Source organism: Prionailurus viverrinus, chromosome A3 (genome assembly GCF_022837055.1).
Source record: "Prionailurus viverrinus isolate Anna chromosome A3, UM_Priviv_1.0, whole genome shotgun sequence".
NCBI classification, from domain to species: Eukaryota; Metazoa; Chordata; class Mammalia; order Carnivora; family Felidae; genus Prionailurus; species Prionailurus viverrinus.
In genome coordinates, this window is record NC_062563.1 from 55,455,550 (window position 1) to 55,477,352 (window position 21,803).

The following is a 21,803-nucleotide window of genomic DNA, read 5'->3' on the forward strand; positions in this document are numbered from 1 at the left end:
GCACCAGGCTCTGAGCTGTCAGCACAGAGCCCAACGAACTCATGAGTGTGAGATCATGACCTGAGCTGAAGTCAGATGCTCAACTGATTGAGCCACCCGGGCGCCCTTGGATTGCCTTTTTTTTTTTTTTTTTTAATTTTTTTTTTCAACGTTTATTTATTTTTGGGACAGAGAGAGACAGAGCATGAACGGGGGAGGGGCAGAGAGAGAGGGAGACACAGAATCGGAAGCAGGCTCTAGGCTCTGAGCCATCAGCCCAGAGCCCGACGCGGGGCTCGAACTCACGGACCGCGAGATGGTGACCTGGCTGAAGTCGGACGCTTAACCAACTGCGCCACCCAGGCGCCCCTGCCTTTTGAATAAGGAGAGAATGTCCTGGCAGCTTAGGCAGGCTACTGTTTCACCTAATATATTTTGAGAAAGGTGTTTCTATTTAGGCAATAATTAAGTAAGAAGAGTTTTAAGATAAGTTGAAAAAGCCAAAAACCCAGCACTGAAGTATGTATTACAGGAAAAGATATGAATACAGTTAAAAGTATAACATTCATACCAATTTTTGTTTAAGTGTTGGCTGTACTCATGTTACAGGAATGATACGTATATACCATATATCCCAAGTCCTCTTGGTCTTAACAGAGCATTATAACCTAATTAGTGGGTAGTCTCATGTCAAGAGTAGGCTGTCCTCCACATTTGTATCTGGTTGTAATGGGTGCACCTGGCAGTCCCCAACAGATCTGCGGTCATTTTCGGTAGGAAGGGGCTGTGCCCGTCGGCCCTGCTCTCCTGGAGATAAGCCCACTGGCAAAGCCAAAGTGCTGAGCACTTGAGGTGGGAGGGGGAGCCGAGCCTGACCCTAGAAGTGGGCTTTTCTGCCCTTAAACAAGCCTCTTTCTGAATTGAATAGAATCTTCTGTTTCACAAAATTTGTAGTTACCCAAAGCTAGAAATCTCAATTCAGAAATATCGTAGTCAAAACATAGGTTTTGACCTCAGTTTCAGAGTACATGTGACCTCCTACACCTGGCTGGTTATGGCGGGGGGAGGGGGGGGGGCGGGAGGAGGGCTTCTTTTCTGCACAGAGCCCGTGTTGAATGGCACTGCTTAGAGATATGTTTCGCTAATGTACTTTCTTGGCCTGGGACTTCTGGCAGCTGCCTTACTCCAGGGGACAAATTAGTAAGTTAAACAGCTGAAAATCCCACCGTTGAGTTAGCTGTGATGTTGGGGAGATAAACAGACTTTCATCCTCCTGGTCTGTCCCCTGGTGGCCAGCCAGGCCCCAGGTCTGTAGTTCAGCATCACCGGAGCAGAGTGCCAGGGGACCTGTCAGTCACAGCGAGAGGTCTGGAAAGGAGACAGTCGCTTTCAGAGCACCCGGAGCCGGCTGTGCTTCCTCACGCTTCTGTCCTGTGCGCCATCCACAGCTCCACATCTGTGTGCTTGTGTTCGGGATGATGGGACCTCTTTGCATGCCTGTTCTTTAGTCCACCTGTGGCATTTGCGGACTAGACTACAGAGAATAACCCCAGATTCTTGGAGATTGGGAGTGTTCACAAAAGTGGTTTTCGTCTCCCTCTAGGAAGGGAAAGAGTAGATAGCTGACCTTTGAGTCCTGCAACCACGAGGAGTCCATTGTCTTTTGGCTGATTTCTCATCAACAGGCCAGGGTGTGATCGAGAATTCTTCTGCTGCAGTTGATGGGTCCTTTTTATCCTTTCTGCTAAGTGGATGGTCTTTATTACCTCTGCTTCCAGAGGAGCTGGCATCCCTATGCAACAGGACCTTGACCCACTCCTGTCCGCCGCTTACTGTTGGGGGGGGCATGAACAGGCCAGTTTTTAGGCCACACATGGCTGGTGTCAGGGAGGAAAAACAAAGGCAGGTGGTAAGAAGATGAAAAAGCAGCCTACCTCTTCTGACTTCTCTAAAGGAACTTCTGTGGGGAGAGGGAGGAAATGTTACACTTTTGAAAACTCTTCGAAACTATAGCAAAAGCCCCTTGAAAAGCTGCTGTGAGGGCACAGGAGTGGCAGCGTCCAGGTGCTGACCATCTGCAGCTCCTCGCTTCTTCAGGGGGTAACAGCACTAACTGCCTGCCGTGTACCTGGGCGACTCCGTGAGTGGAAAGAATTGGGCTCTAGCATCAGAAAGATCTACTCTTTTAACATCCCGGCTCTTTTTAAGATCCCTGAGATCTTAACATCTCTGAGCAAAGAGTCCCTCCCTCAGGGTTCACGAGTATGGTGGACAGAGCCCTTCAGATCCAGAAGCACTTCCTGAATGGCAGGTGTTGGGGCATGGGGCTGCAAAGATGAATCATGTATATGCCGTGCCTCCAAGGAATTCGTGGCTTCTATAACAGCACCGTGGTAGGAAGGGGGAGGCATTGAACTCACAGGGTCTGAGACACAATTGGAGTCTTTGTTCGTGAGGGGGTGACGGCCTGCCTGTGGGATGGCACCAGTAAGAAAAGAGCAGAGAGGTATGTCCAAAGTGACCTTGAAACAGAGGATGCTTCAAACCCCAACCCTGACCAAGTTGGACAGAGACGTGGAAGCGGTGGAACTAAAACACACAGGCCAGCTCCCTTTAGCGTGCTTTGCTGTTGCCGGATGTTCCAAGAACAAAGGAGTTCAGTGGTCAAGGAAATCTGGGTAGTACTGGATTATAAAAAATCACCCGGCACCTTGATGGCTGGAATTGTCAGGCTGTAGTGTGTGACTGTGGGTCTTACAGCTCCAGGAGAGGGAAATGTGCAGTGTTTCCGCAGCTTAGTAGGAAAACTGGTTCATTTATCCATTTATTGATTGGCATTGGCCCTGTGCCCTGGGGGATACTCAGAAGTGAAGTGTCAACTCTAGAACAATGGGAGCAGGGCGAGCTGCTCCCAGACCGCCAGAGACACTGGAGCTCTTGATTACCCTCCTGAGCAACCAGAAGGAGAAGCGATCACGGCAGCCCCGTGAGCTAAGGAGGAGGAGAACAGAAGATAAAAGAACACATTTGGGAAGGAAATGGGATTTACAGTAAAGATCCATGGGGAAGGTGAAGGAAGAATGGTCAAATAGAGAACAATTTTATTTCAGGAACAAAGGGGTGATTCTCTCTCTCTCTCTCTCTCTCTCTCTCTCACACACACACACACACACACACACACACACACACACACACATATTTTCGTCTGTGTTGAAAACAATTTAATATATGCCATGTTTTCTCTTTACCTTATAACTTCCAGTTTCTGTGTAATAATGAGCATCTAGCTCATCTAGCTTGGGTTCTGATTAGAAAGGTAGTTTCCCCCCACCGCGTTGGTTTCAAGGTACATCTAAGAGATTAAACCTGTCTTTCCTTGCAGGTAATGTACAGAAGGATTCTGCAGCAGGCGGGGTTCATACAGTTCGCACAACTTCAGTTTCTGGAAGCTAAAGAGCTCTTCAGGTAATTTGAGGTGTTGGTAGCAAGCCCTCCTGTGTGTCTCTCTGTGGTCAAAACCTTCACCTAGACTGTGTGGCCGTGATGGGAGATGTCGCCGCGCTTAGCTTGTGCCTCACGGGGAAGTGGTGAGGCTTCTTGACAGTAGCAGCCATCACCAGCAGTCGTTCCTCGCCCCCACCCCTTAGCCTCAGTTTACTTGCCCTGTGTCCTGAGGAGGGCAGAGGCTGACGAGGGCGTGCCCCTAATAATCCCACGAAGAGAGGAGAAGGGAATCCTGAAGAGTGAATTTAATAACATGAAGAATTCCTAGGAAAATGCTGTTGCCCACTTTTCCTTTCCTTTGGAGATTTCACAGGAAATCAGGGAGCTTAGGAAAAGAGCGGGTGCTCTGGGAAGACTCATGAAAACTCCTTCCAAAGACTTCACGAGGAGAATGTTCATAAGAACAACTCGGGACATACGTTTCAAAATGTCTAACTAGAATAGATTCTGTGTAGTCTGGAACCTTCTAAAAGATAAAATGTGTGCTAAGCACCGGAAGAGGTCCTTCACATCCAAGTAACAACCAGAGCAGGGCACCGCTGTTTTGTCAGGCATCAGACCCGCCACAGCTCCGACCTCCTCCTCTGGCACATGCTTGGTTGTAGGAGCAGGTATCTGAGTAAAGAAGGAACCACTCAGCGAATCACGATGCCCAATGTAGCTGACACTTCGTAAATCTGTGTGCTGTTACCATCGGTTCCTGGCAGGATCAGCCACTTCGGGGCTTAAATAGATTCTTTGTCCCTTTGGACCTGGGCGCTTTTCCATCCTGCCTGCTTTGTCCCTGCAGTGTCGAAAACCTCCTCACTTGGGTCACGGGTACATCTTTCTTCTTGGGTTAATTTGCAACAGTGGGCGAATGGTCACAATATATTCATAGAAGAGTTTGTGGATTTTGTAATAGACTCGTGTAGGGCCTGTCAGTCACTAATAGAAGGTTCCTGTCTTTCATGCTTCAGCCTCTTACTGGTTTACATTGACTGCTGCTCAGTTTTTGTCAAAAGTGTGGCCGAGGGGTGCCTGGTGGCTCAGTCAGTTAAGTGTCCAACTTCGGCTCAGGTCATGATCTCACAGTTTGGTTCGTAGGCTCGAGCCCCATGTCGGGCTCTGTGCTGACAGCTCAGAGCCTGCATATGCTTCAGATTCTGTCTCCCTCTCTCTCTGCCCCTCCGCCTGACCCTGCTAGCGCGCTCTCTCTCTCTCTCTCAAAAATTAATAAAAAAGACAAGTGTGGCCGAGGAAATTGACACTTGAGGAAGACACTTCAAGACAGACGTGACTCCACTTTCCCTTCCTGTGTCCATGACAGATGTTGCTAATAACGTGAATTTTTTTTTCTTATTGGTGTGGGACATGTTTTCAGACTTCCTTCTCAGTTCAGTGCTAGAAGCCCCAACTGCCAGCCAATCATGGTCGGCACGCTGGGGGTCCGTACGCTCTGTGTCTGTTTCTCTAGATGTTACACAGCCTGTCCTTGTGTCCAGTCAGGCCAGCACTTGGCCCAAGCCCCAGAGCCAGAGCGGCAGGGTAAGACTGCACCCGGCTTTTGCGGCCTGCCCATACAAGTCTGGAATCTGGCTGTGTGCCCATTGGGCAGTGCAGGTGCGGCTCCATGGTATGGGTGGAGGTGCTCTGAGGGAGAGTGCAGAGCACGGGCTTGGATCGGGATTTGGCCGGATCTCAAATGGTGAGAAGCTTCCCAAATGGAGTCATGCAGTCATGACCTTTTGAGCTGGATAATTTGTTACGGGCGCGCTCTCGTGCATTGGAGGAGCCCTGGTCTCTACCCACTGCGTGCCAATAGCACCCTCCAGTGGTGACCAAAAGTATCTCCAGACATTGCTAACTTCCCCAGGGAGCAAAACTGCTTCCCTGGAGGACCGTTGCTTTAGGCAGAGGGAACACGCAGGAAAGGCTGAGAGGCATGAAGTGTGTAAACTGGAGAGGTGATGAGGTGGCGTTGAAGCCTCGGAACATGAGAGGGACAGTGGAAGCCAAAGCTGTAAGGTCATCGGGAGCAGCTAGGAAGGGCCCTGAGTGCCGAGCTCAGAGGTCTGACGTTCATCCTGGAGAGGCCCAGAACCGCAGGAAGTGGGGAGAGGGCAGGAGTGGAAGAAAGGAGGGCCAGAGGCCGGAAGTTGGGGAGGAGGAGACTCAGCTTGAAGGAAGGCGGACGCAGCGAACATCGCAGAAAGTGTAGACCCCGGGCCCTACCTGAGGTTCCCATTCATGTCTGGCGGCCCTGCGTCTGTTTCTGCAAGAGGGGCCCCACAGGTAGGGCTGCTTCTGGGCCAAGGTTGAGGCCCGCAGCTCGGTAATGCCACCGCTGGCTTGTTGTGGACAAGATGAGCAGGCGCGGTGGGGACAGGGTCAGTGGTGAAGCTGAGGTGGGATGTCACCAGATGGGCTCCCTGGCCTTCCGAGGGTAGGACACCACACTGGCCATTGCAGCCGCAGCCTAATCTTATGCCCTGAGAGGCCGTCGAGAGTCACCACGGATGCGGCCTCACAAATGCTCTCGCGGCTCCTGTTAGAAGATCTCTGAAGGGGATGTTGAAAGTCATGTTCTCGCAAAGTCCCTTCTTTGTGGACCGTGCAGCACACCTGGTTATAGTTTGTGCCAGGAGAAACGTCGGACTGTACTTCGCCTTTGACCGGACAGTGACGTGTTCCCTTCACATTCCTTTCTTGGCCTCGGTTTCCAGGGAGTCCGGCGCTCCCTTGGTGTTGGGACCGCCTCGGGTGTCTTGATGTTGCATGCCGGCACTGGAGGGGGGCGTGTGTGTCTCTTGCCGTGGTCCCCTCTCTGCTGTCGGAATCGCGTGGTGGCACTCCCCTCGGCAGTGCTCTGCTGGGCTCGCGCATCCGGACGCTCACTCTGACGTGCTCCCCCACACATCCAGCTCCCCGTTAATGTGTGCGGGCGTGCACGCCCCCCTCCTCCCCGTGTTGTTTTGTGTGCCTATGTGTACTCTCTCTCTCTTTTTGCTTCATTTAGTTTGACACTGTAATTGCAGAAGCGGCCAGCTTGACGTCCGGGAGCTGATCTCTCTCTACCCCTTCCTGTTGCCCACCTCTTCCTCATTCACACGGTCCCACCCTCCTCTCCATGAGTATGCAGACCTGAACCAGCTGACCCAGGGGGACCAGGAGAAGATGGCCAAGTGTAAGCGCTTCCTCATGAGCTACCTGAACGAAGTCCGCAGCACAGAGGTCGCAAATGGCTACAAAGAGGACATCGACACGGCCTTGCTCAAGCTGTACGCGGAGGCCGACCACGACAGTCTGCTGGACCTCCTGGTCACCGAGAACTCCTGTCTTCTGACGGACAGCGCTGCTTGGCTCGAGAAGCACAAGAAGTGAGTGTCCCCTCCCCACACGCGGCCAGGGGCCGCACACTGGCCTTTCCGCCACCACAGGGAGGCTGTTGGGAAGCAGAGACTCGTCACAGGACCCCTGTGACACCGTGGTGACAGCCCAGTGCCCCTCAGGGTAGATCCCCCCGGCACAGTCTGCAGACCAACCGGAAGGGTCTTGGAAGGCATTAGGTCTCATACCAGTTCTTTAATGATACTGACCCCAGCCAGTCAGAGGCCCAGTTAGTAAAGGAAGTGATTCTTAGCCTTCATATCCGTAGCGTTGCACATAGAACTCACCCACGCAGGACGCCACGTGTGTATTGGTAAAATCAGCAGCACACTTGAGTCATTGATGACCGGATTGCACAGATAGATAGACACCCGCATAAATAAAAAGGGGGACTTGGTCTTGTTGGTAAAAGTTTATGGCTTAAAACTCTGCTTTTATTATGAGCACGAGATGGTAGGCAGCTGCCCCTTGCCGTACGCACAAGGGCGGTTAATTGTAGTGACTGACGTGGGAAGAAGGACCCATGTCATCTTCATTCTGGGCAGGTGCGAGAGGGCTTTCTTCAAAAGTGTTGGATGATCCCTAGAGTCCTGCAAGCAGTAAGATGCTTTATCTGTGGTTTCTGTTGTGTATTCGAAGTAGCAGAAGTACTGACGAAATCCCACGGAAACCACAGGGGTTGCAGTGCTGGATCCCGTTCAAATGCCGGAGACAACTCGGGGCTTGTGATCGGTCTCAGCGTGGGTGTTCGCTCGTCCTGGCACTTTCCCTCAGTTTCCCAAACACGCTATGGGAGGGCGTTATTTTGTTTCAGAACCAGAAAATAACACTGATGCCTCATGGTGGTGACTTGGAATGGTAGAGAGCAGGCAGGGTAACTGCCTGAGAGGCTAAGGAAAAGAGGAGGGCACCAGCGAATAGTCCGTTATCTTACGAGTTTGCTCTCGGAGGGAAGAAATCCAGCATCCCCCTGTGTTTGCTTCTTCCAGTCCCCAGCTGGGGAGGGGGATGACCGGGAGCAGGACACCCCAGTGGAACTCGGGAGGCTGGAACGGCTCACCACCCGGGCAGTGTCAGTGCCGTTGCTAGTCTTTTCCACTCACGAGGGAGAAAATGGGTGGTGGAGACAGTCCACCTGCTCAAGGCCATGGAGGCCCTAAGTCATGAAACCTGAATTGAAGCTCAGGGCCTAGAACCCTGGGTGCCCTCTCCCAGGGCTCACCCCCCCTCCCTGCTGTCCTCCGCGGTGGCTGGGTGCTCTTGGCCCGTATTGCTGTCGTTCGTATTCAGACTCCTTACCCCTTCTTTCCGTAATAGCTCAGACGGCACACTTTCCGACCACTCTTTTAATACCTTGTGATGGTTGACGGTGATTATCTGAAAAGATACAGAATCGTATTAACATTTGAGGAAATTGTGAAGCCATTCCAAACACGATTTTCCATAGCACAATTATTGTTTTATTTTTCAGCTTATGCTAGACTTGAATACGATCCTTTTTGGAAGTTGAGGGGGCATACGTTTGCACACCCGAAGTAAATAAACAGAAATGAGGATCTTTTTGTCCTTGGAAATTTGTTGTTGAACTCAATACGAATACGAGGGACCGGGGTGAGGGGCGGGGGTCGGGGGGCGCGGGGAGGCTGTCGCTGGGTGGGCGCCACCCGCAGCCGCTGGCGGAAGAGGGTGCACTTAACGCGGTGTCTCCTTTCAGGTATTTTGCACTTGGACTGCTCTATCATTATAATAACCAAGACGCTGCGGCAGTGCAGGTTAGTGCAAAAGCATTTCAGCATTACTTAAAAACCTCTGTCGTTTAGCTCCGTGTTACCTGGGGAGGAGGTTCCCAAGTTGGTGGAGGCTGCTTTTGCCCGGTCTACACCCCTTTTTACAGAATAAGAACAATAACTGTTTCAGAAAGTGACCTCCTTGACAAATGTCAGCCAAGGGCTTTCTTTTCCTTATCTTTACGTCTCTTTCGAGGACATTTTCAAGATTGAGTTTTGAAAATTTAAGAACTAAAAATACGACTTCTTACTGAGCCACAAGGCATGGGGCACCACTGCCTTATTCGAAAACTAAGCCTGCGAATATCAGCTTATTTATAACCTCCGCCATTAATGACACTAACCGTTGCCAGTGGGGAGAGTAAATCATTATCCCCATGTCACCTGTGACAGAACTAAAGCTGATCAAGGCCAGTCACTGGCCCAGGGTCATAGCCTTGCTCCATGGTAGAACAGGGATTTGAACCACGATTCCAGGTGGCCCTGGCAGGGATACTGCACCTGAGATAAAAAAGCATCAATCCCTAGTCTCCTCTGTCTCGTCTCGCCTCTCACGCCTGGTGACAAACGTCATCTCACACTGTCAGGAGACCTTCTCCCCTTCTGTCACTTGGTATGCACTGGTATCATTCTTTTTCTGTTGTTTTGAGAGTGGCCGAGAACATTGGCAGTAGTCCCCAGGCTAACGTCAGCCCTATGACTTTGGCAAAGCTACACATGCAATCACTGTCATTAACCTGATGGCAGATGAGGTTAAAAAAAAAAAAAAAGGTTTCTATCAACACACCCAATGGCCAAGAGTAGATTCGGGCGTCAAGAATAACGTTTTTATATTGTAAAACACATGGCTGTAAGAATTATAGCTTGATGGCAGTCTAATAATAACAGCGGGGCTATAGAGTGGGGTTTGCAAAATCCAAGTGATACGAAATAAATCTTTATATATGGCAGAACTCTACTGTGAAGAAAATGACACGTTCCGTGTATGTTTGATTAGGTTATTTGGTTTGAGGAATACAGTGTGGAAGAAACTGGGACCATAAGAAAGGTTCATATGCTAATATCAGAAGTACAGTCTACACCAGCAGCCCTGCTTCTTGGGCCTCTTGCGGGTGGTGTGGTCCTGAAGTACGGCGCACTGGGCAGGTGGGTGAGGTCCAGGAGATGCGGTACAGGCTGAGGGGCCTCCGTCATATCTTCCACTCCCTTGTGATGCAGCCTCATCCCGGGTTTCCGAAAGTAAGCTTTGGTTTACACAGCAGGGAAGTTTCTGGATGAAATAGCAAGGGACTTTTATTATTAGCAGCTGTCATGAGCCCCTGTGCACAAGACAGAGCACTAGGGGACAGAATCACCAGTATTTTTGAAAGCACAGTGTCTGACCCTCCTGGTCCACAAAGGACGTCAAGTCCAGGATCCCCGTGGTGGGGAGGGTGGAAACAGCCCCGCCGATGGAGGCAGGTAAGTTTCGTCTGCATCAAAATGCTGTCAGTGATCGTTTTATCTCATGAAGAAACATTTTTAATACATCTCCATCTTTCCACCTATTGTGTTTACTATTCGTATTACTATGATCTCATTAGAAAGGAAAGAAAAAGAATTTGGTGCTTTATTTTCTTGATGTCCGGGACCCCGTCTTATATATTGCTTTATTCCTCTGAAAAACTTAAAATTCGTTTAGGCCTTCAAAGTTTAAAATTTGTCCTACTACTTTAAAGGATCCAGAGGCCAAATAAGTAAACGTGTGCCCTTCCGTAGGTAATTCTGAAAGGTATGTAACCTTCCGTTTCTTTTTGTTCTTTACTCCTTTCCAGTTATGGGTGAACATTGTGAACGGGGACATTCACGACTCCACTCGCTCAGACCTATACGAATATGTCGTTGATTTCCTTACCTATAGCTTAGACCAGGAACTTGTGTGGAAGTACGCTGATTGGGTCCTGCAGAAAAGTGAGGAGGTTTGTGCTTCATAAATGCATTGGGGGTGGGGGGGGTGGGGGGAGTGATTTTAAATGATTGATTTTAACAACAACCGTCCATGTTGTTCCTCCCCTTCTAATGGCTCATCTTGAGCCTTTGGAATGCCCAGTCTTAGGAAGTTCTGCATTTCAGCACTTCTGAGATACACTGTTCCGCACATCAGTGTGGGGCAGGCCCCTTCTGTAGAAAAGCAGAAAGCGTGGCCAGGGTTCCTTCGCATCTTCTGAAAAACGTGTGTGTGAACCCCCATGCCTGACCAAGTGTGACCCTTCTGATTTCTGTGGGCTGGTGCAGGATCAGATGGTCGCCTTGCAGGGCGTGGTACCCCGCCTGGGCCACACCAGGCAGACCCTTGTCCTGTCTCTGTGCCGCACCCCCTGGCGTGGCAATGGTGGCTCTGGAGGTAGGAGGGAGCCCTGTGCAGGACTTGCCATCTTGGAGGCTGAGGAAGGGCAGCAGTGAGGAAGCACCCCGAGGAAACTCCTGCTGGCTGCAGGGTGTGGGGGCAGTAGCGCATAAGCTCAGGACTCCTCTGTGAAGCCGCTGGAGGACTGGAAAAGGGATAGCATCTCAGCCGTCACCGTTAAAAACACACATTTCCTTGGTTCCCCTTGGAGGAGAGAAACTTAGCTTCCTGACTCGGGACCTTCGTCTTAAACGTAGAGTTTTCTGCATGTCACATCTGCCTTTGAAAAATCCAAGCTGGGGTATGTTCTCCATGGTACTCTCTGAACTGGGAGGTCTGAGCCCATGGGCTTCACGTGCTCTTAACTCCATCTTTACTTGGCCTCTGTGCACACACACCTACAACATACCCTGACACACTCAGGCACACCTGCAACATGGATCCAAAACGGTTGAAAGCTTTGGGCTCCTCCCAGTGCTAATAGATGGTATCAGCAAGTCATTCCCAGGATTCTGTGTGCCTGGTGATGAGCCAGCCACTCGACCTCTATCATTTCTTTCAAATGCCACAACAACGCCACAAGGGGGAATTACGAGGAGAGCAAAGCTCAGCTCTAGAAACTTCCCCAAGGTCAAATAGTTGGTACAGCACAGACACAAATCCAGGCTTATAGAACTCACTTCACACTCAGAAGAGCAGTGCTGTATTTCTCATGTGTGTGTGTGCACATGTGTGTGATAGAATGCCCAGGAGAAGTATAGCATGCCTTTACTTGCCTACCTGACCCATTAGCATTTCTGTTGAAGATGGAATTGCCACAGGGAGCTCCATTCAACAGGCACAGGAAGGCCGTCTGGAAACTTGCTCAGGGACGGGCCTTGGATCTACATAGATGATCCACATAGTGGATCCCTGTGTGCAGAGAACTGAGTTTACTGAACGTTCAGTACTGTATTTGTTCTTTCACTTAACTGGCCAGCAAGTGACCATCCTTGTCTGTAGATCGCCTTAATATTACAGAGTTGGTGCCTCTCCGGTTAATTAATGTTTCATTCTTTAATTTCTCGCCTTTAAATTTTTTTTTTTAATGTTTATTTTTTTGAGAGAGGGAGACAGAGCGCAAGTAGGGTAGGGCAGAGAGAGGGAGACACAGGATCTGAAGCAGCTCCAAGGCTCCGAGCTGTCAGCACAGAGCCCAGTGCGGGGCTCAAACTCATGAACTGTGAGATCATGACCTGAGCTGAAGTCAGACGTTCAACCAACAGAGCCACCCAGGCGCCCCTAATTTCTGACCCTTTTAGGAGAAATTCCGATGAGGTGTATGAGGTTTCCCGTCTTTGTGCCGTGCTCTTTGGACTTTGCCAGTGCCCCACCCCATACTGTGTTGCCGTATCTCCGTGTTTTTGACAACAATTTTCCCCAGACATAAATGTCCATCGATTAGACTAAACATAAGATGGCATCCGGAGAAGGAAATAGCTAAATTACCATTCTCCTTTCAGGTTGGAGTTCAAGTTTTCACCAGGAGACCTTTGGATGAACAGCAGAACAGTTTTAATCCCGACAGCATTATCACTTGCCTTAAGAAATACCCTAAAGCCCTTGTTAAGTATCTGGAACATCTGGTCATGGACAGGAGACTGCAGGTGAGCGCTTTTGAACTTGGACTACCACGAGCAGGGCTGCCATGTCCTAGTAGTAACTTAAGAGAGAGAATTTGACCGGAAAGCGTGTTGGCAGATGGTTCTAATGTAATATCTTAAATGTAGATGTTTTCAGTGTTCTAACGTAATAGTTTAAATGCCTGGCTCCCCGGATGCTCAGTCTGTGCTCGTGGATGATCTAGAGGCCCGGAGGCTAATGAAGGAGAGGCATGTCGCCTTTTCTTTGCCCTCCAACTTGTATCCATCCAGCTCCTATTTTTTGTCTCCTTTCCTTCTTTGTTACTGTCCTCAAGGGAAATGAGAGGAGCCGTACCTTTTGGGGAAATGCCTAAATCCCGTGGCCCTTCTCAGATGAGAAGTGACCCTTTTATATTTTGCTCCAGAGTTTAAGTCTGCCTTCCCCGTATTGGCGGTTTCTGAGATGTTTCCGATCCAACAAATATGTCCCGTTCAGTGCCCTCGAGCCCCTGCCCCGGCTCGCCTGGGCGCAGGCCTGGTGTCGGGAGCGCCCGCTGGCTGGGAGCCCTCCGGCTTCCCGCCTGCCAACGCCGTCATCTCCCGCAGAAGGAAGAGTACCACACACACCTGGCGCTCCTCTACCTGGACGAGGTGCTGCAGCAGAGGCCCGGCGCCAACAGCAAGGGTGCGGAAGCGACGGAGACTCAGGCGAAGCTGCGACACCTGCTCCAGAAGTCTGACTTGTACCGAGTCCACTTCCTGATAGGTGAGCAGCATCCCGCCAGCCTCTCCTTGACCTGCTCACCTTGGCAGGCGCGGATGAAGGCTCTGCCATAGCTCCTCGTTTTGATGGGGCGATTCCTTGGGCCTCTTCTGGCCCAAAGTCAGCCGTCTTGGAGGGTGGGGCGAAGCCTCTCAGGCCTCCACCTTCTAGAAAGGGACGTTGGCCCTTTAGCCAGGGACACAAAGCTGCCGGTGGCGGGGAGGGGCGGGGGTTGGAAGGCCGCTTATCTGTCGAGCCTACCTTCACTAGACTGCCTTATTCCTCTTTGGCCCGCTTGATTCTCAGTTCCTTCTGATGGCACCAGCGTTTGGGCGAGGCTGTGCCAGCTAGCACCGCCCCCAGCAGCCCACTCAGATTTCTCGAGGCTCCAAACCGTGAGCTCTGAGCCACAGGTGTCTTGGATGGGAGCCTGGTTTTCGTTTCCTTGGGGTGCAGAGCCCACGGTTTTTGTGTTGCGTAAAGTGCCACAAAGCAGCATAGTGCTTGCACCTGGTAGAATGAACTAGATTCTCGATGTGCTTGACATAGTAGAGTTTTCAGATTGGTCCTTACTGGGATTAGTAATGTATTTCTCCTTAAATGTGCAGTGTTTTTTGACCATAACTACAGTTGATTCTCATTATTCGCTGTAGTTATGTTCTATAAAGTCTCCACAGACATTAAATTACTGAATCCTGAACAGTGCTATCCAGGAAATACAGGGTCAGCTTCCTGCAAACCTCTGCTCACATTTTTGTCAACTGATCAGTACATAACCTTGTTTTATGAGTGCTTCTGTTTAAAGACACCTCATTTAATAGGTATTGTTGATTCATTAACATTGAACTCAAGGCCAACAGAACTCTAGCTCAGGCTTGAACGAAGCTCATTGAATACACACATTTTCTCTGGAAGGCACGTCACAGCCCTCCTGTGCTTGGAAACGGTAGGCCCCACTTGGGCACTGTGCTTGGGGACCATTCTAAATGGCAAAATTACCAACAAAAAGCACAAAAACGCAAAAATCGTGGCACTGCACACACCATGGAGAGGACCGTTTACTGAATGAGGGCTTCAACAATAAGGCAGAGCATCACCTTATGGGCCCTCGGCTGGGAATATGCGTGTCAGGTGGCTCGAATTTTGTGCCGCCCTGTGCATGTCCGCAAATGAGTGTAGAAGCACCACAACTGCTGACTTTGGGGTTACAGATAAATTTTGGTGAGTAGGCAAATTCACGAATACAGAATCTGAATAATGAGGACTGACTGTATACACCAGGCCCGGGTCAGAATGCTTAGCGTGCGTTAGGACGCTCTCCACAACGACCCTCTGAAATAAGTCCTATTTTTAAAAATTATTTTTACTATTGTTTTTACAGGGGTGTCAAAGCTTAGAGAAGTTACCCAACTTGCCTCCGGTCACACAGCTCACGGACAGTAGGTCCAGAGCGTGGACTGGGGTGGTTGCCACCTCACATGAACCACAGAAACTCGCTGTGGCCTGTGTTTGCACCGGGGCTGACCTTCGGCCGTGATGCTCGCCAGCCACCCTGGTCCCTCACGGCCGCTGTCCGTGCTTTTTGGGCGGTGCCCATGCCGTATGGTTGTTAAACAGTTTTACTGTCACCCCTGACGTCCGTCATGCTTCATGCTTTACAAGTCTCTTCGTGCAAATCTCACGCTAGTCATGGGTTGGTGGATCAGGTTCTCGGTCAGCTAACGTTTGTGAGCATGTGTAGAGTATCAGACGCTGCACCGAGGATATAAAGGTGGATGTCACTCGGTTCTGGCCTTCAGTTTAATGAGCATGCACGTAGCGGCCGATAGCAGCTCTGCGTGGGGTGGAGGGGAGGGAGCACGGAGAAGGCGCTGTTTGAGCAGTCACAGAGATAAGCCAGGGCTTGCAGATAAGACTGGGGAGCTTGCAGGAAAGGGGGTGTCCGCCAGGGCACTGTGGAAGAACACTGGAAGCTGAGAGACTCACTCTTTGCCCTCGTTAGGTGACTTCGGCAGCGTCAGCCTGGGCACGTTGTAGTAGCATTTCTTGTGCAGCCTGCCCGCCCGGGGTGGCCGAGAATCAAATACAAATGGGATGATAGATGTGGAAAGTGCAGTCACTGCCGTGGTCTTTTCTCAACCAATCTGCGCCTCTCCCGTGCCCTACATGTGGTTGCCACTTAGCAATTATTTGGTGACCTTTCCTTGTGAGGATGACAAGGATACACGTTGCAGCTTCTGTGTTTAGTGCTGTAGGTGACATATGTTGTGGAACCAGCCGTTTGCTACAAGTGTCTGCCGTGTGCCTCAGGCCAGAGTGTGGCCACGCTCCTAAGTCCGAATGCCCAGAATTCCAGTATTAATGTTGGCCTCTGAAATAGGAGCTGTCCCTCGAACATCCTTCTACAGCAGGAAGAGATCTGACGTTACCTTCCTCGGTTGCCGAGGGAGCGGAAAACAAGGGGCCTCTACCAGTGAGACACAGCCCGCTGCGGGCAGGGCCTCGGTCAGAACTTTCTGTGGTGGTGTTGTGTTGCTCATAGCCTGGCACCTTAAATTGCAGGAGACACAACAGCTTTAGAGTAATGTCGATATGGATGGTTAACAAGAGGGACCCATACTCCTTTCTGTGAACTATATTTTCAGTTGGAAGAAAGGGGCTCGCCACACGTTTTTGGCAGGGCGGGGTTCTTGTCGGAACGTAAGTCAGCGTAGTGCCTTTCCACTGTGGTCGAAGATCCCGTACTGGGAAAATGGGAACAGTGCTGGATTAATTAGAAGCCTGAAGCCGTGATACTCCCGTTTGACCAGGGCCCGCTGAGATGACAGGTCATTTGTTTCCTTCAGCCGCTAAGCATTATGAAAAATAACGTATTCTGCCGTTAGGCTCTACCTATAAGTAGGGTCCGGCCTCCCCTTCGGAGACGCCAGATCTGCAGCACGGAGGTACAGGCAGGCCTCGTGTGAACCGTCTAGGTGGCCGGCTCCCCTTTACCCCTTCTTAGGCTGAGAGCACCCGGGGGTTGGGGGCAAGCCGGGGCTGGCTCTAACCGCTGGCTGCTGCTGCACAGATAGAGTCCGGGGCGCCGGCCTCCCCATGGAGAGCGCCATCCTGCACGGCAAGCTGGAGGAGCACGAGGAGGCCCTGCGCATCCTGGTGCACGAGCTGCGGGACTTCTCGGCGGCTGAGGACTACTGCCTGTGGCGCTCCGAGGGCAGAGACCCGCCGTACCGGCAGCGGCTCTTCCACACGCTGCTGGCCATGTATCTCCAGCCCGGCCCCTCCGTGCCCGAGCTGGCCGTGGCCGCCACGGACCTCCTGAACCACCACGCAGCCGAGTTCGACGCCGCCCGCGTCCTGCAGCTGCTGCCGGGCACCTGGTCGGTGCAGCTCCTGCGCCCGTTCCTGACCGGGGCCGTCAGGGACAGCGTGCACACCCGGAGGACCACTCAGGTGGCCGTCGGCCTGGCCAAGTCTGAAAACCTGATCTACAAGTACGACAAGGTGAGAGCCGGGCTTCAGAGAAACGCCCACAAGTGGAATAGCGGACTGTGTGGGAATTCTGCTTTTGCACTCTTGAGGAAGCTCTGTACCGTTTTCCAGAGCGGCTGCAAGAGTTTGCATTCCCACCAGCAGGACACATCTTCCTGTCATGGCCCAAATCCCATCCTGGGAGCCCCACCCTCATGACCTCACCCAACCTCTGTCACCTCCCAAAGGCCCCCAGTACATCACATTGAAAATTAGAACTTCTGCATAGGAAGGGGCTGGGAGTGGGGGATACAAACGTTCCGTCCCCGACAGTCCCCAGTTTATATCCCTTTCTGGAGACTTCTCTCTTGTGAGACCCACACTCTATGCAGCCGGCAGGGGGATCTTTCCAGAGCAGGAACCCAATGTGTTCCTCCCCCGTGGAAGCCTTCGTGAGTCCCCAGTAGAAGAATTGAGGCCTGGAGGGTTCCATCTCCTCTCCTTTGGTCTGGCCCTTTCCGTCTATTGCTGCTTCCCAGGACGTGTGGAATCTCCCAGATGTGATAGGTTGCTTCACACATACAGGCTTCATACCTGCGGTGCTCCCTGAGATGGTCCTAACCTTTCCTTTTATGCCTGGTGAACGCCTACTCAAAACCCAGCCTCGGTATTTTTTCCTTTGTGAAACCTTCATATCCCTTCAAGCAGATAACTCCCCTCCTTCGCCCACCACACATTCCGGCATGCATTCATAATTGTCTCCCTTCACCATTAGACTCTGGATTCTTTGAGGGCACAGAACTTCATCTGTGTATCTCAGTATCCCTAGAGCCAAGCCTGGCATCTCAAAAGTGTTTAATAAGTGTTTGTTGAGTGACTGATGAAACTAATAAGTACAGGGTGAATTCACTGAATTGGTAATTGGTCCTGCCGGTAGGCAGAGTTGGCAGGGTTGACACCAGTGAATGGTGCAAAAAGGCTTTTTACCTCGCAGAACTGGGGGGGTTACAGCCCGGTTTTGTTCGCTGCCTTTAAACAAATGAAATTATGTTTTCTAGGACCAGGCAGGAATGTGCCATGAATGAACCATATGGCTTTGATGGAGTCCCTTATTTGTGCCTTACATTCCCTGTTTGCAAATGAGAGGGCCAAGGAATTGGATGATTTACACAGCTTTATTCGGCTCTAACATGACATGACTTTCCAACAGGTGTTGGCTCAAACACAGAGCTCAGAGAACGTTTAAGAGAGGGCCTGTTTAGAAATGCCCGTGGCCGGCGAGCAGCAGTTACTTTTATAAAATAAGAAAGCAGTTTTGTAGCATTTTTTTTTTTATCTCTCCGGTTCCTAGGGACGTTTTTGTTTATTTTCACCTCTAATATTCTGGTGTTGTTTTTTTTTTTTTTTAATGTTTATGACTTTTGAGGCGGGTGGCAGAGGATCTAAAGCAGGCTTTGCACTGCCAGCACCAAGCCCGATATGGGGCTCAAACTCGCAAACTGTGAGATCGTGATCTGAGCCGAAGTCAGATGCTTAACCGACTGAGCTACCCAGGTGCCCCTCCTCTAATATTCTGTTCAAAGAAATGGACGTTAAAGCAGTCCTCATGAGTAACAATCATCCATGGGGTAACGCACGTCCACTCTGAAAAACTGGTATAACTCTAGCTGACAGTGTCCTCGGTCTTTTTTTTGCAGATGAAGTTGAAAGGAAGCTCAGTTCGGCTTTCGGACAAAAAGCTCTGCCAGATGTGCCAAAATCCCTTTCGTGAGCCCGTGTTTGTTAGGTATCCAAATGGTGGTCTCGTCCACACCCACTGTGCTGCCGGCAGACACACGAACCCCAGCCCCCCCGGCCCTGGCGCACGGACTTGAGGAGGCCCACCCGAGGGCGTGAGAAGGACCCTGAGCTCTTTACCAAGCCTGCTGGGTGCAGAGAGCAGAAGCCGCTGCACTTGTGCCAGCCAGGACGAAGGGGTGACATCTGGGTGCTGGGGAGACGTCGGTCAACGTGAAACAGGGGCTCTTCACTGCTGACCACTCTACATTGAATGTAAATGGAAAATCCCACAAATAGAGACATGTTAGGGTTCGCCCGTCCCGGTACTTTGTAATCCAAAAAGAATGCCTACTTTGAGAGAAAAATGAGCCTTCTCTCTGCAGTGTGGACATCCTGGATTCCCCCACTCCGGTGCCCTAGTCTCCAGATGTGCATTTGCACTGGGAACGTGCTCCAGGGTGGCACAGGGATGAATAGCTCGCTCGGCAGGGTGAGGAGCCGCACGGTTGTGAGCAGGGGTTGGGGGGGAGGGGGGCTGTCTGTTTCCAGGATTACCTCGTGGGCTCCGCCTTTGCCCTTAGCTGACCTTGGGGAAATCTTTTTGTTCTTTCTACTTCCCGTGTGACTCTCAACCCCTAAAGGATTCTGCCTTGTTTACCCGAGCACCCCCTTTCGGGGGAATTTGTACGCTTCTGGCTGCCTCGCCAGTGAGGACCTGTCGGAAAACGGTGTAGCCCCAAGAGAGAAGCCGCTCGCCCCATCTGTAAGAGGACAGTGGACGGGAGACCTGTGGCAGGTGAGGGCCCAGGTTTCGGTCCCTGTACCGTCACAACACCTGCCAATTTGAAACTCCGCAATTGACATGTTTGACTAAAAAGTTTTATTTGAAGTTCTGTCATCTCTGCAGTTTTTCTCTTGTTTAGAAATTCATCCGTCATATCCGTTAGGGACTTTTTTTTTTTTTTCCTTGTTAAAATGTACCTCCTACTGAACACTCGGGAAATTAAAAGGGAAACGTTACGAGCACAAGCCGAGCAGAATTTCAGGAGAGGCCGGTTTTAACCTCACACCCTCAGCAGGACGGGCAGCGGTGACAGCTGCCTTCGCCCGTGACCGAGATGTCTGTCATCTTTCCTGCCGGGTGCTTCTGCACACCCCGATGAGGAAGTCCAGTCAGGCTGCCTTACCTCCCAGCACTTTACACGCCTGCTCTGAGGTTTCCTGAACTCACAGGAGGAGTCCCTCTTGTTCACCACAGACTGAGTCATTTTGTGTCTCCGCCTAACGTCGTGGAGGAGCCGAAGCCGTCCCTCCTTCGCTGCCCTGTTTTGAATTTCATCGTTGGGATTAATGATTCTATTAAGAACTAACACTAGACACTTGTACCCCCCTGCTGTAGCGTTAGGGAAACAAGCATTAGCTCGTGTGTCACAGGAGAGGACCCTGGAACAGAGCCTCTCTCCGTCGGCCCGGGCCTCACAGAGCGGGGGTGAAGTGCTCCTTGTCCGTTGTCTGAACAGTGCTCTCCTGTACTAATAATGGTCAGTATTCTTCGTCCTTCTGTGATTCCGAGTGGCCCAAGAAAGCAAAGGCGCCTCCGCGTTCTTCCTGTGTCTCCGTCTAAAGAATAAATGAAGAAACTCTTGCAACTCAGCCACACACTGCGTACGTGGGGATGAAGCCCAAGTCCGGTCATGAGTTTGACAGCTTGACCCTGTGGATGACTGTTCCGGGATGGTCATATTACTGTGCACGTTATGGTTACAACTCACGAGCTCATGTTTATTCCTTCAAGAACAAGCCCCGAGCACGTACCGTGTCACACTTCCAAAAGCGCTGTTTCGCTGGACATGACGTGGGTAAAATCTTGAGAGCACCTTGTGATTGCTCATTCCTAACTTGGGGACACTAGTCTCTGCTCTCTCCGAACACTGGTCGGTTTTTTTTGAAACGTTTCTCATCCTTTAGAATGACGGGGATTAAAGCTGAGTGGCCTCCTGTGTTCAGAACCGTACCTCGTTCTCCTCTTTCTCTGATGTCCACGGGCCCTTTTTTGCAAATCAGATTTTTAAAATACATAGTTCTCTCTAAAGGCCTGCTGTTTTGTGACTGTGCCATTGAGTGGAACAATTAGAACATTGCTCAGCCCTTTTCTCCCCTCATTAGGTTCCGTGTAGCCATTCTAGTTAAAACAGCATGAGCCGAACCCAGTTGGCATTAATATTCGAGGGGCAATACTGTTAGATTTTATGAACTGTTTCTCTGCTGTTGCCCCGCAGGTGTTCATATGGGCGTGTCCTGTAGGGTGTGGAGCATTGGGCCTGAGCTCAGAGCAGGATGCCTCCTGCCATGACCTTGGTGAGTGCAGAGCAGCTCAGGAGGCTGTGGGGTCACACCATCAAACCCATGCCCGTCGCACAATGAAGGTAGCCCTTGCTTTTCGCTTGTTCTCCTACAGAAACTTTTGTCCTTGCAACTTTATCCTTCACCCCTGGTCGGGTCCCAAATACACAAGATGTACAAATGTAAACTTGTTGATTTTATTAAAATTCTTTTAATTCTTTGTTCTTTCTGTAATTTTTTTTTTTTTTAATAAAAATTATCTCGGTGAAGTGGTGCTTTCCACTTGGTGCAATACCTAGTCCAAGGAGTTCCGGAACTTACTCATCCGTACCTCGTGGCTCCTACCTGCACCTGCAGAGGACTTACATTGGCCACCTCTGAAATTCTTTGTTATCACGTTACTAAATTTTATAATTTTTGAAATGTTTTTCAAGTGTATTTATTTTGAGAGAGAGAGAGTGCACGAGGGTGGAGCAGAGACAGAGGGAGAGAGAATGCCAAGCAGGCTCCCCACTGTCACCACAAAGCCCCAAGCGGGGCTCGAACCCACAAACCGCAAGATCATGAGCTGAGCCAAAGTCAGTCGCTTAACTGACTGAGCCACCCAGGCGCCCCGTTACCACTTTACTGAGTTTTAAATGGTCCTCTTCTGTATTTATCTCCTGCATATTCTCAAGGTGCTCCTTGACATCTGTTACGTTTAGATCAATCATACCCTGAGGAATTTAGCCAAGGAGACCTCTGGCAACTTCCCACATACTTCACCTTTCAGCCAAATGCCCTTTAAGTAGACCTGTTGC

At 50.7% G+C, this 21,803-nt stretch overlaps 1 protein-coding gene across 6 annotated transcripts in view; it reads left to right on the forward strand.

The window, feature by feature from the left end:
• The window catches only part of TGFBRAP1 (transforming growth factor beta receptor associated protein 1), a 63,530-nt gene extending 42,307 nt beyond the window's left edge, over positions 1–21,223 (forward strand). For 5 of the 6 annotated variants that reach the window (XM_047853976.1, XM_047853981.1, XM_047853980.1 and 2 more), the window contains 8 exons: positions 3,362–3,444; positions 6,501–6,842; positions 8,567–8,624; positions 10,454–10,597; positions 12,528–12,671; positions 13,254–13,413; positions 16,481–16,914; positions 18,579–21,223. In XM_047853976.1, the coding sequence (XP_047709932.1) occupies positions 3,362–3,444; positions 6,501–6,842; positions 8,567–8,624; positions 10,454–10,597; positions 12,528–12,671; positions 13,254–13,413; positions 16,481–16,914; positions 18,579–18,755 (1,542 nt within the window). In that variant the 3' untranslated portion in view covers positions 18,756–21,223. Of the gene's footprint in view, positions 1–3,361; positions 3,445–6,500; positions 6,843–8,566; positions 8,625–10,453; positions 10,598–12,527; positions 12,672–13,253; positions 13,414–16,480; positions 16,915–18,578 lie in introns of those variants that run through there. The other variant, XM_047853982.1, reaches the window with a different exon arrangement.
• The last annotated feature ends 580 nt before the right edge of the window (positions 21,224–21,803 follow it).